The 18,627-nt window shown below is 42.5% G+C and overlaps 1 protein-coding gene across 1 annotated transcript in view; it reads right to left on the bottom strand.

Annotated features, from left to right (window-relative positions):
- Positions 1 to 18,627, bottom strand: part of LOC306775035 (low-density lipoprotein receptor-related protein 1-like) — an 83,273-nt gene that overhangs the window by 49,462 nt on the left and 15,184 nt on the right. The window contains exons 3-6 of the mRNA XM_079265244.1: positions 9,011 to 9,148; positions 4,638 to 4,757; positions 4,105 to 4,233; positions 3,725 to 3,988 (exon numbers count right to left, since the gene is read on the bottom strand). Coding sequence (XP_079121370.1) covers positions 3,725 to 3,988; positions 4,105 to 4,233; positions 4,638 to 4,757; positions 9,011 to 9,148 — 651 coding nt within the window. The remainder of the gene's footprint in view (positions 1 to 3,724; positions 3,989 to 4,104; positions 4,234 to 4,637; positions 4,758 to 9,010; positions 9,149 to 18,627) is intronic.

Raw genomic sequence — 18,627 nt, 5'->3', positions numbered from 1 at the left:
GAGCATCAGCATCCAGTACAACTGAAAGTTATTCTATCTTTCATTGCTAGGTTTCCCATTGGGAAGAGCTCTCAGCACCCATATGTTAGAAACAACTGATTCAACTGATTTCCACCTATACTGTATGTATAATTGGTATTTCATGGTTGTTTCCTGCTGCAATAAGGGACTCGTCACCACAGTTTACAATAAATGACGTCTGACAAGCGCAGCTCAGAATATGCTTTAACTAATTATTAAAATATGCAAATTGGATATGGTTCATGTGCTAGAGTCCCTAAAGGGAATTTAAAACAACAGCAAATGTCTTTGATGCATTGCGTTTGCTCTACAAGGGGTATTTGTATCATCTAATTCTAATCTGGATCTTTAGCCATGGTCCAGACTAAAATATCGTAACAGCTTTTGGATGGATTGCCATGTAATTTGAACAGACATTCGCGTTCCCTTTAGGATGGTCTGCAATCACTTTGAGGATCCCTTCATCCCTCATCCAGCGCCATTAAGTCAACATTTTAGTCGGCCCAATAGTTTGGTTCCCATCAGCCTCAGTTGTACTTTATGTTTGGCGCTAATTAGCAAATGCTAGCATGCTAACACATGAAAGTGAATTTGTTTATGGTAAACATGATGCCTGCAAACCAGCAGCATGTTAGCGCTGTTATTGTGAGCGTGTTCTATTTTTTGTTTAATAAGGGCTAAAAGTAGTGGAAAGAAATGTCATAGTCACGTGGGGCTTACATTACAATTTTTGTATGAAGTGAGTGTCTGGTACAAGGAGCCATGGCAAGAAACATACACTGACAAATATAGAATGAGAGTAAGTGTATGTTTCATGAAATTTGGAAGAGGAAAGTGGGAGTAAAAAAAAAAAAGTCAGAGGGAATGCAATGAAAGCGAGAGCGAGCGAGACAGAGAGAGTGAGAGAGTGTGTGTGTGTGTGTGTGTGTGTGTGTGTTGGGGGGGGGGGACACATCTGGACAACGCATCTGTGGCATACTGAGGTCATGAGTCACTCCAACCACACGCGCATCATTTCCTGTATGTTCACCCCTGCCATTGGTCGCTGCTGGTTCCTTCACATGTTGACTGTAAGCATAAACCTGCTCCTCCTATTCTGTCATGCTCACACGCCAGCAGCCTGTCCAAAAGAGCAACTCTGCTGTCTGGGAAGTCGCTCCAGATTAGGGACTGGAACCGATGAGAAAAAAGGGCCATTTTGCATTGTATATTTTCTGCGCTGACGTTAAGTATTTGGGGTCCTCTGCGTTGTCAGATTTGTTCCTGGCATTGTTTGTCTGAGTCATCACAAACGAAAAGGCTTATTCTCTTTTCTATGTTTTGTGTCATATCTAGCACCCGTCTACACCTGAGATATGGTTCATTGTGCAAAACCGTCACGCCAGGAAACACCCAACACTTAACTTTCTCTGTCAATTTGTCTTCAAACGACATGTTCTTCTCATGTTACTCATACTGACACAAAAATAGTCATAACAATGTCACTACAGGAAGTGCAGTGGCCTTCACTTGCTTCCTTATTTCAGCAATACAGCTTTAATCCTACTTCATCAGTCATGCACATCCTGTCCAAGCTGCAGTGTGTGTGTGGGGGGGGGGGGGGGGGGGGGGCGGCCGTGGAGAAACCAGCTGAAGCTGCTGGAATTTCCTGCAAATTCCTCTGGTCCTTAAATTGTTGAGGTTCTGGTTAAAGCTGCATGGTTATAGCAACAGTGATAATACTACTTAAATCATAATGTTAAGCGCAAATACATATCTTTCCTTATAGGAAAACTCCATATCAGTGGCACTGTTTCTGTAATTTCGAGGAGGCTGTTATGATGCCTTTTGTCCTGTATGAGCCTGATTAAATAAGAGTCGTACTAAATAATTTGCTAACAAATTAGCAAGCTACAAAACATACAGAAGTGCATCAGGCTCAATCTTCCTCTTTATTCTGAGGGACACCGAAATGCCTCATGCATCATTTTCATCATTTGAAGCTTGCCCGATATTATCTGGGTTGAAATGAACATATTTCCAAATGACAGCTACACCGCACTGTGCGAGCATGTGCAAGACAGAGCTGCCCGACTGTCATGATTCGGCTTATTCATTTTCTGCGATGGTCTGTGGTGGGAAAGTAATTTCTGTCATGTTAATGCATTCTTCAGTCGCATGGAAAAGGGACGTCAATGGAGAGGAGCCGCTGCATGCTGCTGAGTGAATGTGATAGGTCACAAAACTTGCACCCAAGTACGCAACAAAGAAAGAGAAAGGAGAGGAATAAAGCTGAGCTATGTGATTCAAGACAATTAAAGCATTTGTTTAAAAGTGGAGTTAAGGGATTGTGGAGAGAACCAGGAAGCACGTGGGCAGAGAATATGAACATAATGACCAAGTGAGTGAGTAACAGGCAATGCTGTTTTAATTCAAGGCAAAGTCATTCAAAGAATGTTTGCGGATTAGAATGACAATGCAGATACGTAGTTATAAACCATCTGTCAACCAACTTCCTAAAAGGAAGCATTCCTGCTGCCTCTGTGTGGATTAATGTGTTGTTTCTGTACTTTCCCTTTCACAGCGCAGACAGGGAGCCAGAAAACCAGGCCGCAACACGGCTAGCAACTTGAAGCAACGAAGAGATAAACAGAGGGAGGAGAAGTGGGTGTGGAGGCTTCTGACCAGCAGGTTGTCTCCCGTCTGCAGGAACACGCAACATACGCACGTCTGCACTCATCCGTGCACCTTAGATCTCCAAGGTCTGTCTTTTAGTTCCCTTTTTACAGGAGAACAGACTCTTTCTGAAACGAAACTTAAGCCATGGAAAAACACAGCTGCTTTTAATGTGCTGCCACGATACTTCTGACTCACATGCTGAGCACAAGCACGTCGGTATTGATGCTCAGTTCAGTTTTGGCTACATTTCTGGACATTTTTTCTCTACCTGTTTACATTTGACTTTAAAGTGAAACACATTTGAAGCAATCCAGACCATCAAGCCCGGCCAAATCGCCATCTTCGAAGGATGCAAACCAGACAAACATAATAACTCAAGGTGAGGATCAGCCGAGGTCTGTAGTCAAAGGTTGGCCTCTGCTACTGATAGGTGGGGTAGACCTTGGAAGGCCAAAGGATATTTAGAATTACTTAAAATTCGGATTAGCTAGAAGAACGTCACTCAAGCAGGCATCTAAATCCAATTGCATTCATTTCCAGATAGCAACGAAACCAAAAAACAAACCTGAAAACATTTGCTTCAATGTGCTTTTACTGCGTTTACCTGGCTATGTAAAGGCCTATTTCTAGTGTTGTTTGAATTGTGCGTGTGTCGAAACAAACGTCTAGTCAGCGTATTTGATAGTTTCAAGGTCCATGTGCTGAAGAAGCTGTGGGCAAAATGGATGTCTGTTGTGCTGATAGCACATCTGTGCTATCAAGTCTCTGCCTCATTTTAGCCAGACCTACATGGAAGTATGGAATGAGTGAAATGCTAAACAAAAACACGCTTCCTCCTCTAAACAAATGTTTGTCAGATTGCTGTGAATCCACAGGTGTTGTCCAGTGTTTTCTTCCGGCCTTGCCGCACAACCGAATGAAGTCAGCAGTGAGGCAATATTTACTGCTGTCGTGTGAAGTATTACGTGTGGAGAACGGGGCCGTAACATTCTGCTGTGGACTAAATGTACCTGGGTGAAGCTCTATGCTGCTGTGGTGTACTCACGGTGCAGGCTGAGGGAGATGTTGATGACTCTCTCCTCTGTGAAGCTCTTCAGATTGGGGATCTTGGCACATTTGAGGTATGTGGACGAGGGGGCGTCTCCGACATGGATCCAGCAGACAGTCTCCTGGGCGTAAAGGAAGTCCATGGCTGTGGTTTGTTTGGTGCTGGTGGACAGCAGGCTGTGGACCGTGGTGCCGCTAAGGGAGGTGGCCTGGATGTTTTGGGAGTTGGCGATCAGCAGGACAGGTAGACGGTCTACTGGCACTGAAACGTGACATGAACATAACTACCGGTTGACAGGAGGAACATGAACAGAACATTCGCATAAGTCTCAGTCAAAACTGGATTACATTCAGTCCTGCCGATGTCGGCTTACTTACCATTCTTGGCCTTGCATGAGCGATTGTCTGGCTGCGACAAGTAGCCCTCCACACATGAGCAGGCGTAGGAGCCTTCAGTGTTGGTACAGGACTGACTGCAGGTCCCATACAAACTGCAGTCGTCAAAATCTGAACCACAGAAGCCACAGATGGTCATATTAGGGTACAGCAAAACACAACTTCCAGTTCAGAATTTTTACAAACTGAAAATACAATAAAAACCTAAACATATCTGCGGACGAGACATAAAAATGCTGATTTAACTTATTAAAAACCAACAATTCTGCGTCTCCTGTTAAGTTTATTGTTTCTAAACAGTCTTTTGTGGGAAATGCACCACACTCCCAGGGCCCCTGAACTACCCAATGTGTGCTCTGCACTTAATTCAGCTTCTCCAGAACCTGAGTAAACATTGTTGCCGGCCAAGGTAAGCGAGCTCATTTCTCTCATTTCGCCAGGAATAAAATACAAAGCTTTACTATTTTTTTTATGACTTGCAGGTATCACAGAGGGTGGCCATTAGACAAACTCACCTTTGCATGTCTTTCCATCTGCGCTGATCTCATAACCACTCTTGCAGTAACAAGCAGGCCCTGCTGGAGTCACCGCACAGGTTTCCTGACAATCCATGAGCGAGCAGTTGGAAATAAACTCTGGAGGGAGACAAAAGAGGCGAGGCGAACCGAAGACAGGAGTGAGTTTTTGGAGGAATGCACATGAAAAGAAGACATTGTATAAAGGAGTGACTTAAGACATAAGGCGTTTATTTCTTTCCTGTTACAGACATTGTTATTCAGTTAAAAACACTGCATCAGTGGTTCTAATAAAAAGGTGTATTTGTGCATAATTCTGGAATAATCCATTCAACATGCCACTATAAACCCACAGATTATACTGTGATCACACATTTCATTCACCCTGCTGGGCACTAAACTGCCATCGTACACTTTCTGTGGAATATTTACAGTTTAGCAGGGTGCTGAAGGGCATTCACACTTGATGCGCCAAGCGAAATTGTTGAACTATACTCTCTGCGGCCTCCTCCTGACGATGAGGATCATATAAATAATAAGTACAAAACATCTAGCATCACATTAGTTGCCCATCAGCATTAGAACTGATGTGATCTACAGTAAGTTTGGCTGGATGTAGTGTGACTTTCAGAAAACGCCTCTCAGAATTCCTTAAACTGTCCCTGAAAACAAACAAAAAAAAACATCTATTGAATGAATGCGTCACTTATGAGTGATGAGTTCAGAATTGGAAAACTCATTCAAGCCAACAAGTGGATCATATGTGAACAACGGCTCAATACAAAAGCAGTAGAGATACGAGCTCACGCAAGCTAATGCAGCATCACACCAATTAAAGGAATAGGAACACAACAACTTGAGTACGGTAAATGGGGACGGTGGCGTTTAACAAAATCAAAACATATGTCCAAACATCCGTGCAGCCATGTGTATATAGTAAAGTATGAAAAGTTGATATCGTTTTACTGTTGTTAAATGTTGCGCCTCTCATTTACTTCAGTTCATCAAGACTTTTCTCAGATTTCTCAGTATTCCCTTTAAAATCTATTCTCAAAACTCACTTTAATCTCATTTTTGTAAGTGATTGTTGTAATAGTTCAAATTATTTTGGATTGTTTTATATGTTTTGGATGATATACTTTTATTAATGTTTTCTGTAAAACACTTTTAAACATTGTTTTGAAAGGTGCTATATTCATAGTTTTATGAAATATACCCACTAATAACACTGTTTCCATTATTAAATGAGTTACACGTGCAATTGCTGACTTTCAGCAAAGTCTAGAAAGAAATACTTTTATTTTTGAGTTGGTGACATCAAATGTGTTTTTCACTTTTATATTTTAAATCATCAAAATACGACATCCTGTTAAGTGATGTTAAGGTGGATTGTTCCTTTAAATAAAACAAATATTTGACACAAAGTCTGTAAATGGAAGGCAACAACAGAAATCAACAAATACTTCAGCCCTGCACCAACAGTCAATACCTCCCCGCTGACCCAGACCATCTCTCAGGCTACACGCACATCAAACAAAGAAGGGCACAAACACAACCCGCTACAATCCCATAATGGAATCCCAGCAGAGTTTTCAACAGTGCACTGCACATCCTGTGAGATATAAATCAAGACACAGTGAGTCATAGTCAAACAGACACAGTCATGTCAAACCATGAGGAGATCTATCAGTCACAAGTGATTCACTTTGCCCAGAAAACACTGGCAGACAATTCACACTTACACAGCACCTCCGAGGAGAGAGAAGAGAAGCTCACCACACTTTCAAGACTAAAGAGACAAAAGACCACACGTTTGCTGCGGTACTGTATTGTGCATGTTGTATTTCTGCACTAAATGAGTTTCCTCAATCAATAATACAATTAAACTTGCTCCAAACAGCGATAACTGCTGAGCAAGAAAAAGCTAAACCACTCAAATCAGCAAATTTCTCTCTGTTCATTTTCAGCTATCATGCCAGACATTTAAGTGATCTGTATTATATGGGAATAAACATCCATACAGTGCATTGAATATTATAGACCAGTCTTCCTGCTGCTCTCCAGAGGCTTGCTGGGACAACCACAGTTCAAATCACAGACATGCCCGGAATTTTCCAAAACAAGTCTGAGCACTGAACAACAGAGATGTGTTTAGAAAACCAACACGGGCAACAATGTAAACAACCAACAGTGACACACACCACAAAAGATTTATTTCGAGCAAATAAAAGTACAGAAAATTGCTCTGTTTTGGTTCAGAGTGCACACCACTCACGTCAATCAGATGAACTCTTAGAAAACAAAAGATGTCAAAGAGAGATATTTATATGACAGACATTTATACACAAAACCCCCAAACCGTTTAAGCTAGTTCCAACCTTAACCCTGAAAACAAAACCATGAAATGAACACGAATGAACCCCATGCTTTGGTGCGCGACCCACCTGTGGACAGATATTTGTGGTGAATACAAAACAAACACACACACACACACCTACACAAACACAGAAGTCCACTCCCACCTCAAAGTCCAGCCAAGCCTGACATGAAAGCTTGATGTCCTTTCCCAAGCCTCTCTCTGTGTTTGTTTAATCGCCATTTTATCCTAACACATTCTTTAATTGAAGGTGTAGTGGGGAGATGAAAACAATAGATATTTTGTCTTTGAGAAAAGACAGGTGCTGCCTCAGTAAAGGAGAAGATTGACACTCAGGAGAGGAAGATTAGATATTTAATTCTGCACACTGCACCAATCTAAATCTAAGAGCCTCGGGATGAAATTATCATTCAACATTTTACTTTGGACAGGAAGATTCTTAGTTGTTGGATTTTGTACAGGTTGGGAAAGGCAGTTTTGGAAATCCATCATTAATATATACTTCAGGGTGAGTAGTGAAGCAGCAGTAATGATGCCTGCTGGCTATTTAAACATCTATGTGACCAGTCACAGGACACAAGGCAGCATGACGGACAGTATTTGACTGTCTATCATCAGTGGCGTTCCTTTGTCAACCTTTTAACTGACAGGACTCCCAAATAGAGGAAGTCCTCAGTTCCTTTTAGACCTTTGTCTTTTCCTGTAATAATCCATCTATCCGGTGAATATTTTAAGGTCTTTTGCACAATCAAGTTCTGTTTTCACACAGTGTGGTCAACTTGATCAGCACATTCTGGTAAAGGTTATAACATTCTTAGGGTCATCATAAATGACTTCCTCGTTTCGGATTTCAAACTGATGACTTCCTTAATTTACTCTGGTAAAAGAATGAATTCAGTGCATTCATCAGCAAACAGCGATTAAAGATACAGTGAAGTAATGAGAATGAAGTTACTCTCACTCTGTGTGTTATAATTCGAGCTTCTCCTCGCTTTGTTAACATTGCCGGGCCAGTTGGTTGTCTCTACACCCTTGGCCAAAAGTTTTGAGAATGACACAGATATTAATTTTCACAAAGTCTGCTGCCTCAGTTGTTATGATGGCAATTTGCATATACTCCAGAATGTTATGAAGAGTGATCGGATGAATTGCTAGTAAGATTGCACCTAAAATCAACCATTTATCGGATCATCAAGCCTCCTAAAGTTGATTCAGCTGTGGGAAGAAGCCAGAAAAGCATCAGGGACACACTGATATTCTGCAAAAGATACAGGGATTGGACTGCTGAGGACTTGGGTGAAGTCATTTTCTCTGATGAATCCCCTTTCCGATTCTTTGGGGCATCCTGAAAAAATCTTGTCCGGAGGAGAAAAGGTGAGCGCTACCATCAGTCCTGTGTGATGCCAACAGTAAAGCATCCTGAGATTATGTGTGGGGTTGCTTCTCAGCCAAGGGAGTGGGCTCACTCACAATGTTGCCTAAGAACACAGCCATGGATAAAGAATGGTACCAAAACATCCTCCGAGAGCAACTTCTCGTCAACACTGCAAATATTGACTCTTTGCATAAACTTAATGTAATTGTCAATAAAAGCCTTTGGCACTTATGAAATGCTTGTAATTATACTTCAGCATACCATAGTAACATCGGACAAAAACATCTAAAAACACTGAAGCAGCAAACTTTGTGAAAACCAATACTTGTGTCATTCTCAAAAGTGTTGCCCAATGCTGTACAAACAGCATACAGAACAAAAGAAATATTTTCACATTGGTGTGATAAATCAATCAGTTACTGTGACTTCAGTGTGACGATTCCAGGGGAGAGAACCGAACAATACCAAAGCAAACAAATAGAAGAGAAATCCAGCCAGACTCCACACTACCCATATCTTTCACACAGTCAGGATGCACTACGACAAGAATTGCATTATTTACCAGAACGCTCTTTTACATTCATATTGCATATCCCTTAAATGTGTGTGTGACAGTGATACCTCTGCAGTGTGGTCCCTCATCCCAGCCGTCAGTACAGTCTGGCACCCCGTTGCAAAGTTTGCTCATGTGGATGCAGAGATCTGTTCCTCCGCACTGGTACTCATTGGCAGGACACCGTGATATGGTGCTGTGAGGACCTGCGGATGATACACACAATTATGGTTGACTGAAAATGAAGTAGTGTAATAATCCTTTGTGTATATGAATAAATGTCCGTTTTGCAACTCAATATCTTGTGAAATTCAGCCTCTATTCATGTCACGACACCCTCAGAAACTCTACAGAAACAGTACAGATGAGACAAATATTGTATCTTCTAAAGAAAAGTGGTAACTTTTCAAAAATGTGCTTTAACCCTGGTTCTGTTATTGTTTCCCATTATTGATCATTTAATAATCTATTCATTTTACACAGGCCATTTGACCTACGCATAATTGTAATCATAGCAACAATCTAATTAGAGACTAGATAGTCCATGTATGTATGATTCTTGCAACGTACACGTATACACGTATAAAATCAACTGAAACAGAAAGACATTACTGGTTCAAACAAACCACTAATCGAACCCACAAAGTGTTTTTCAGTGGCATTATTAACTTTCGATGAATGTATCTTGGATGTGTACTAGATTCAGGTTGTGCAGTACATCAAAGTAATGCAAAACTTAACTTGCCCTGGTTTGTCGTTGGAGAGGTCTGTGTGTGTGTGTCACTAAAATGGTTCTTTCTGATTGGATTTGCAAGAAGAACCATTCTCAGCGGGTAGAAACACAAGTGCACTGTCATGCCAAACTGGATACCAAAATTGCACTGTAGCACCTTATCTGTGAACACAGCTCCAGCTGTGCAACTCCACACACCCAGTTACAAATGGGTTTGTTTGGAGCCATGTCTGCACGTACAGTACAGCAACATGTACTTCCTGAGATGGAGCTTACCTTGGGATCCTTGCCAGCTCCCTTTTTCTCTTTCATCCATTTTGTCCCGACAAACTGATCGGTAAAGTAGAAATGCTTTCAAATCAGTCTTTATAAAACACTGCCCTTTCATCCTGCCAGTGGATGACAGATTTGGTGAAAGACAGCGCAACTACGGGTGTCTGACAACATATTTGTCAGACTGAAGCAACACAGAAATATTTCAATAGCATCTGCCCCTGTGAGTGCAAATCTGTTTACTTCATTTCTGTGGATGGCACCACTGTGGTGGGCCTCATCACAAACCACCAGGCACCCAGTTACAAGACAGAGGTAACCTGCAGTGGGTGTGCAGCAAACAATCAGACAATCAACACACTAAACACAGATCACACAAAGAGCCCTCATGCTCACCGTTATTGGAAATAAATAGGCCAACTTAGTGGCATATGAACTGGAAAAACCTTTAAGTAACATCATTCAAGTACGGGACAACAACACGGGACATTTCTCCATGTGGCTATCAAAGATGATCGTGGTCTTAAAGACATTCCTGAGCAACAGATGGACTATGAAGGCTACATATTTAATGAGTCAGGCAATTGTATAAACCTTCACTTAGTAAATAAATCTGTCTGACTCAGCAGAGAACGTTCACTTTACAGTAATTAATCAAAGCTGCGCGTCGTGATGTTGGGAATAAGCTACGCTATAGATTGTGTGAGCTCCGATTGTACCACGTCTGCAAGCACCTTTTGAAGACATTCATAAACTGTGTCTGTGAGAAAATCACAATCATTTGCATGTATCTGAATGAATTGTTCAAGGAAACCGGCATGTTTGTTTGCTTCTATTATAGTAGTATGTGCTAAGAGAGGACTTTGGGATCCCTGGGGGGTAAAAAAAACATATTCATCTTGAGTGAATGTGAGTTTATCCAAAACCGCTCCTTCTAAGACACTGAATCTATGCAGCTTTAACTCGATATAGAAGTGAATGTACTTCTAAAATCACTGCACAAGCAGCAAAGGCTTTTTGACTTCATGGCCTGACTGAACTCTTTTTTTTTGGATGAGGTTCCCTGCCTTGTGACTCTGACCAATCTTTCATCCACAAAAAGACTCATGACTCAGCACAGCTTCTGTCATTAAGTCCAACTTGTCCATGTGTTGCCAACAACTCAGTTCCGTATGTCCAAACTGCTGTCAACACTGGTCCAAGTCTACGGACTGTGAGATGACTGATGAACCGTATACCCGCCGAGACAGTGATCGTATTTTGGCCCAATAAGCACAAATAAAGCACACAGCCACCCTGGTTCAATAATCTGCTTACCGGTACTTCTAAAGCTCCCCTATTACCTCATTGTATGTTGTGTGTTTATTTCATATACAAGCAGAAATGTACAAACGATTATTTCTCTTTTCAAGGTGGCCAGTTGCCTGGCAACCTAGCAGTGAAAGACTCGAGGTCCCTGAAATTGGCCAATCGTCTCAATGGCTGATGGTTCAAACAACCAACATGATTACCTGTTAATTAGTCTTCTTTAGAGCAGTAAGTAGGTGTATTTTTGAACTTTGAAAAGAGAGCCAGGCTAGCTGTTTTCCACTGCTTCCAGTCTTTATGCTGATAAACTCAGCTGATCTCCTGCTAGCTCTAGTTTCATGTTTAGCGAATAGAAATGAAAGCGGTATTGGTATTCTCATCCAACTCTCAGCAGGAAAGCAAATGAGCATAATTCTTTCTTTTATAACTAAAAAGTTGCGAAAATGCAAACAAAATGCATGAACGTCTTCCTTTCTTTCTTTTTTTGATGCATGAACTTTGTTTTGAAAACGGATCGCTCCTCTAAAGGGCTCATCTTTCTCAGCCCATGTGCTAAGTCAAACTGTTGGCCTTCACTCGCTCTCCTTCTCCATCTCCTCCCGTCATTTTTCTTCCAACATCTGTTGACCCATTTACAGTAAGTGTTTAAGAGGGAGGGCAGTGTGCGGAAAACGAAACAGAGTGAGACACAAAGAGAGAGAAAGAGAAAGTGAGGGAGTAGACATAGAAGACCGAGTGGAACGCCTCATCCACAGGAAGTGGACAGAGCCCCACAAGGCTTCATTCTTAAGCGAGCTGGCAGCGGTCGGCGGTGGAAAAGGCATTGCGAATTTGAATTAAACAGGGTCTTTTATTCAACATTCCTCTAGTGTGAGTGAGCCAGGTTAGCAGGCCCAAACCGTTTTCTCTTTCAGAAGTTTCTATTTGCTCGGTTTCTCTACACAGCTTGTTGTACGGTTCAGTGAAAGATCGACACAAGCTGGCTGGTACAGCTTCAACTATTCTGTTCTGTAGCTCAATTAGAGTGCCCGAGGAAAAGGAAAATCCTCCTGGTGTTCCCATCATCGACCCATACAGGCTATCCCTGTGTCAGAGGCAGTGGGTGAAACCGAGGGTGGAGATTTAACTATTCTTTTCCTATGGAGAGCTCGAGATCGTTCCAAGGCTTCACTTCTCTCCGCTACAGATGTCATGAAGACGTAAGCAGATACCAGGACAGAATTCACTTCTTCCATAGGCCTGTCTGCTGCAACTAATTTGTTTGAGGATATACAACCAGACGCAAACAGCGTCAACCTTCAATATCAACCTGATGGATACTTTTCTGCAGTCCGCCAAATCACCATTAGAGCCAAACAAAGCTTTTCTTCTCCGAGCATCCATCAAAACAAGACAGCGTAATGGACTGCAGACACCTTGCACGAGTGGAATATTTAAGCCGGTACACATAGAAGTAGATCACGTGCACTTTTCCAGTGCTAGGGAGTGAGAGCAGAGGGGTGTCGAAAGAGGGAGAGGGGGGAGGCAAGAAAACTAAGGCCATTGTTCGGATCACACAAATCGGCTGTGACCCCCCTACAAAGCAGGCTGAGCCGCGGTGCTGTAAGCAGCGTCTCATGCTAAGCCTGATCTGTGCTGTAGCACGGTCACCTGGAGGGGGGGAGCCGGCAGCATGGCAAGGGCCACGGGGTCACAGTGATGAAAGGGGAGCTGGCACTTTCTAATTATGTGCTGTTTTAGGATTAATATTGTAAGACACACTTTCCTTGCTCGCCTAGGACCGTATATACTTTCACGACTCTTGACTTTTTTCTTTCATAAGTAATGTTTTTTTTCTGAATAATTCAGCTTGGAATCTGTCTTTATCTGTGTTTCTTCTCCAGTGGTAGAAAGGAGGTCCAGCTGACTGAGAAGGAGTCAGGATCTGGGTCTGGATCAGACCTGTCCCTGTGCCCAAAGCTCGTCAGGCTGTGGGGATTTTCCATTCACTAGCTCATGCCTCCACCCCATATGCAAGTCAACACAATGCTTAGTCAACCAGTAACAAACACACAAAGAAATAACAAGACACTGCCAGTGCTAAAACATAAAAGGGACTCCATGTAGGCCAGAATCAGGCCAACTCCAGAGAGCAACAAGGTTACTAACTCAGCATAAACAATGGCAGAAATACACTTACATATCCTGCTAACAAGCAAGATGATTACAAATAATCATTTTCACAGACGTCAACCATCCACATATAGCTAAATAATTTAACATTTTGATCCATAAATATACCTCCTGAATAAATAGTGTTGCACACCAGCACCTCTTAATACTAATACTGGGTCTCACTGATGTCCCCACAAACCGGCTGGCCCTCCCTGTGAACATGACATTTTCTTGGACAGAGCACCCGAATCTTGCCCAAGCAGCCCCGAGGCGCCCCCTTGACCTCCATCCGCCGTCTGCCCTGCCAAAGAAACGAAACCCCAAACAACTAGGACACCGAGAAAAACAAGACGCAACAGCACCAGAGCTCCATTGAGGCTTATGGGCTGCCATGGAAGTGTGTTATTTTGATTTTGCTACTCAACACAGTCTTGTGAAAAAGATCACAGGCAGCAAAAGAGCAGGCACAGCCACAGCTAGCTCGCAGAGCACAGAGGGCAACATTTGTTTTTTGGTAACAACACTGTTTATTTCTGACAGCCATAAACACTTCACTCTGCAGGTGGAAAACAACACATTAACCTGCCACTCCAACCACACCTGTGAGGGCCTTTACAACTACTACAGTGGGTTTATTTACAGCTACATGAATTCCCTTTGTCCAGGCGTTCACACCTCAGTTTAACAATGTTTTTATACAAACTGACAGCATGAATGCTCTTTATTATAAGCATCTCTGGCGTTCACTCTGGTGGCAGACTGGTGTTCCCTCTCTGCACTTGATGGTCTCTGGCTCTCTCTGCTCATCCCATTCCTTCCAAGATATCAACACCATATTTTCATTGCTTCCTGGGGGGGCTTCTGGGGTGGCTGGCAGGGCGACAAGCAAAGCAGGAAGGTCTAAATCCAGCTCTCGAAAGCACAACAAACTGAGCCTTCTCCAAACACAGCAGCACTGCTGCCCCTAAGGGCACAGAAACCACGAAGCAAACAGTTCTATCAGCAAAGTGAATTACAATATTCATTCAGCACAACACAACCAGATGGCACAACCAAATAAATAGATTGAGCCGATGTAAGTATTGGTTATGAAATAGGAAGTAAACACACCCAAAGGAAATCAAAGGGGGAGTTTCAAGAAGTTATATCATCCATTGGTGCACACCTATTTCCTTAAGCTTGTGCATAAAAGGGAAGATGAAAGTTCAATTAACACACAGACTATTTTTGTCTCTCTTTCTCCCGTTGTCTCACACACACACACACACAGATGAAAGAAGAAAAATAGATCTATTGCGGACTGAATAAGGTTCTTACGTAGTGACTACTTCACAGATTGAAAAGGCTCATTATTTGATTAATTCGCCTCTTATTTCCTCACAGTGGGCCGAGGATTAACTTTAAAACTATTAGTATTGTGCAAGTTTTTCTCGTAAAGAGCCGAGAGGGGGCAATGCTGCTGCCCCACAATGACTGTTTTGGCTTAGAGTTCTTACCCAGAAAGCCAGACAAGCTTTATTCATCAGAAATTAAGCATCAAGCCCCTCTTCCGACAGCCATTTTCATTTGTTACGTAGGGCATCAGAAGACAAATGTCTGTCATGCAAATGACAGGAAAGGCCCAAGAGGGTCAGAAAGGAGGACGAGAGTAACCGTCGCTGTTCAAGCCAAGAAACCCGAGAAGACCGAAGTTAAACATCCACGGCAGAAGACAGGCTGTGTATTCAACAATGCAACCTCGCATACGGGATGTAGTCATTTATTACCGCGACTTATAAAACACACGGTAGTTTGCCGTACAGACAGAGCAGCCACAAGGCATAGCCAGGTGTTCAGCATCTGTGAGTCTATAGCTTGTAGTTGCAGGGGGGGAGCTTCAATTATCATATTGTTATTGTTTATGTCCCTCATTCCACCACATCATAAACCCTGCTCTAAGCTATGCTCCCTGTCCTCCCTTACCCCCACCCCCACTAGGGTCCCTCTGTCCCACCCCGCTCCCTTCTGAGAGAGCCCTGCTGAGATTACATAATGGTCTTTTTAACATTTAAACCCCTGACACGCTTTTCTTGGCTGAACACAGGCCGGCTCTCTTGTTCTGCTTCAAGGGGCCAGCTTTGCCCTCTCTAATGCCCCAGCCTCAAGTCCTCATCTAAAAATGGCCAACTGGTGGCTTGTGGATCACATCCGCCTCACCGCAGCCTTAAATAAAACATGTATAGATCATTCCTGCAGTTTCTCGATTTGTCTTTACTGTTGCTGTTGCACACACTCTGTCTGGAATAAATTGGGACCCTTGCATGGGTTTGCACTGGTGGAAATATGTGGTCAAACGAAGGATACCTTCGTTTTCATTTACTCCTATCCTTGTCAAAAGTCAGAGGTTTTGAAATTAAGGGGGAAAACACCAAAAATATGTTGTAAAATGTGTGTGAGAGAAATGAAGTGTGTGTGTGTGTGTGTGTGTGTGTGTGTGTGTGTGTGTGTGTGTGTGTGTGGACGGGAGCAGACTGTGTGCACATGCTCTCACACCTGCATCAGGTTCTTTTAGGGACAAGGTGCTGCAAGGCAACACTTCTACAACAGCAAAGGTTGTTTTCCTCGTCATGTTGGTGGCTTTCAGGAGACAGCAGCAGGATCAAACACATCACTTCTTCTATATCGGAACAGTATAAACACTGACATTTTGGTAAATGACACCACTGAACAAATGTACAGCGAACAATAAATCCCTGTTCGATCTCATTACAACTGCTGTGGCTCAAACTTCTGAGCAAGTGTACAAAATGTGAAAGCTTCTTTTCAAGACCGTCTTTCATTTGTTTTGATGGGAACCAGCGAGACGCACATTACATCACGAATGATTGTGTTTCCCACTCTGAAAGTGGCTGTTACAAAAGTTCCTCATCTCCTAAAGAACTAATTGCAGCCTAGGTGGGAACTGTCTGTAAAACTGCCCTTATTACAGGCCAGGGGGACATCATTTCAGCGTAACACACTTCCTGTGTTTCCAGGGCACACTCACTACACGTGGGAATATTTCAGGACCCCAATAAAGTCTACGGCCTGAGGAGATGGCAGCTCTACCAGAGCCTCCACCCTTTACCTGAGGGCTCTCCAGACAAATAATCTTCACATGTATCTCCCGTCTTTCAATTGTTCATTGATTAGCAATGGAGATCAAAGCGCTGTATAAAAGGTCATATGCCCAAACAACCATCTTGTTTTTGTTTTACTCTTTCAGTATCCCTCTATGCCAGTCTGACCCAGCACCCCAGGGCACAAAGAACAGCATTGTGGGGGTTACACAGCAGGGCAAAGCAGCTGCACTGGACAGTGACTGACTTCACTGGCAATAGCCAACACACTGACAAAGCCCCATCCACACGAGTGAATAAATAAACCTCTCATGCATCTTTTCAACCAGAAGCAACTGCAAAAGCACCTAAAGAGCACATTTATCACAACAATAAAACTGAAAATACTACTCAGTGTATGGGTGGTGTACATACAGTTTGGAATACATGCTCATAAAACCTATGACAATATGGTATTTAAATCCATTTTCAGTCTCTCCAGCTCAGAAAAGTAGATTACTGTTTATTTTTCTAGATACTGTATACATTTAATGAGTTACAAAAATGCAAATCAACCAGCCATTTGTAAGTGGGTTGATATTCATTCAGTGCTCCACAGCTTCCACGCCCAACATCTGCTCTGCACCAGACATCATTTTTTTAAGCTTTGTTTTCCAAATAGCATTTTGTTTTAATTTTTGATCATTTGATAGCAGAGATCCTCAGGAAACATGGGCAAGAGAGGCTAGACATGCTACAAAGGTCTGAATTGAATGATGGAGAGGTAAATGTTTTTATAACATTTTTTAACATTAAACAAGAGTAAATAGTGTGTTTGTTGGGGACAGTGTATGTGGGACTGAATCAAATAAACTACACCGCCCATGTTCCTTGTGATGAAGTAATATGTCACCACAACAAAGGTCTATGGCTACATGGGCAACACTTGTTAATAGGATCTATTTATTGACTGTTTTTGGTCTTTTCAAGAGGTTTCTTGGAAAAAACTAAACTATACAGAATATCAACAGACTTATCCTTTAATTTCAATCCAATAAAAAAAGAAAGTCACAATTCCAAAGAATAGCCCCTTGACAGACTATTTAAACTTCAGATAAAAGATAAAAGTGTTATGCACTTTTACCTGCCACGTTTTTTAATAACAGTCTCAAAACAACACCTTAATTCCAGGAAGCTAAGATTAGGATTGGCATTTTTGTCTCTCTGACTCATTCTTGGGTTTTCCACCGTGACACTGTGAAAAGGCAGGTCCCTGTACAGCATAGGTCCTATAACTGTTGTTTTTGAAGCAGTTTGGCATAAGCTCGAGGGAGCAGAAGACAGAATACTGTTGTCCCTGTCCCAGATAGAGACATGGAAGGAGGCTGGCCCACAGATGAGAAGGGGGAGAAAGAGCAGGTTGTGAAAAAACAGCAGGTTTCTCCATTGCTCTGGGCGAGTCTCTAATGACTTCCAGACCTACGCTCATACAGTCTCTGCGTCTAGACTGCAGCTACAGCACCCTGGCCTCACTCTCTTCCAGCCAAACACCCCCCCTAACACACACACACACACAGACACACACACACAGTACTGTGCCCCCTACCCACTCTAAACCCTCTGAAAACTACAGGCATGTCAGTCGGAGAGGCTGACAAAAAAGACACTGCTGCTTTCATGCCCTCCCCAGGGATTCAGCCTCTCAAAGCATCTCCACTCTAATGAAGACTTTGAAATGACAGCTTTTTTGCCTTTTTTTTTCAGTCCTACTTTCAGTTTGTCTCATGACTGCATCCTCTGTGGCTCTGAATGCAGAAGGAAATCACATCTATCATGAAAGACAAACTTTGTAAATCCCCTAATTGGGCATGACAGGACTGTTTAAAGGCAGAATGACCTCTCTCACTCGCTGATAAAACACCCCATTGTTTTCTCCAGCCTGGCTGTGGTTTGCCAAATAAATCTAATAGGCCAACAAGCTCAGTCTGAAGACTGCATTTAGAATGTGTGTGGAGGGATCAAATGCTCCAGTGAAATATCAGCATACCGAAAAACAAATGTCTTTCAAAAGCCAGAACAGCAGGTTTTTGATCTATTTCTGGGGTTGTTTTACATCAGGGCTGCACCTGTTGAATAATAT

The sequence above is a fragment of the Melanostigma gelatinosum genome, assembly GCF_949748355.1.
Source record: "Melanostigma gelatinosum genome assembly, chromosome: 3".
In the NCBI taxonomy this organism is placed as follows: domain Eukaryota; kingdom Metazoa; phylum Chordata; class Actinopteri; order Perciformes; family Zoarcidae; genus Melanostigma; species Melanostigma gelatinosum.
The sequence above is the reverse complement of the archived record's forward strand: the minus strand, read 5'-3'. Positions and strand labels throughout refer to the sequence as shown.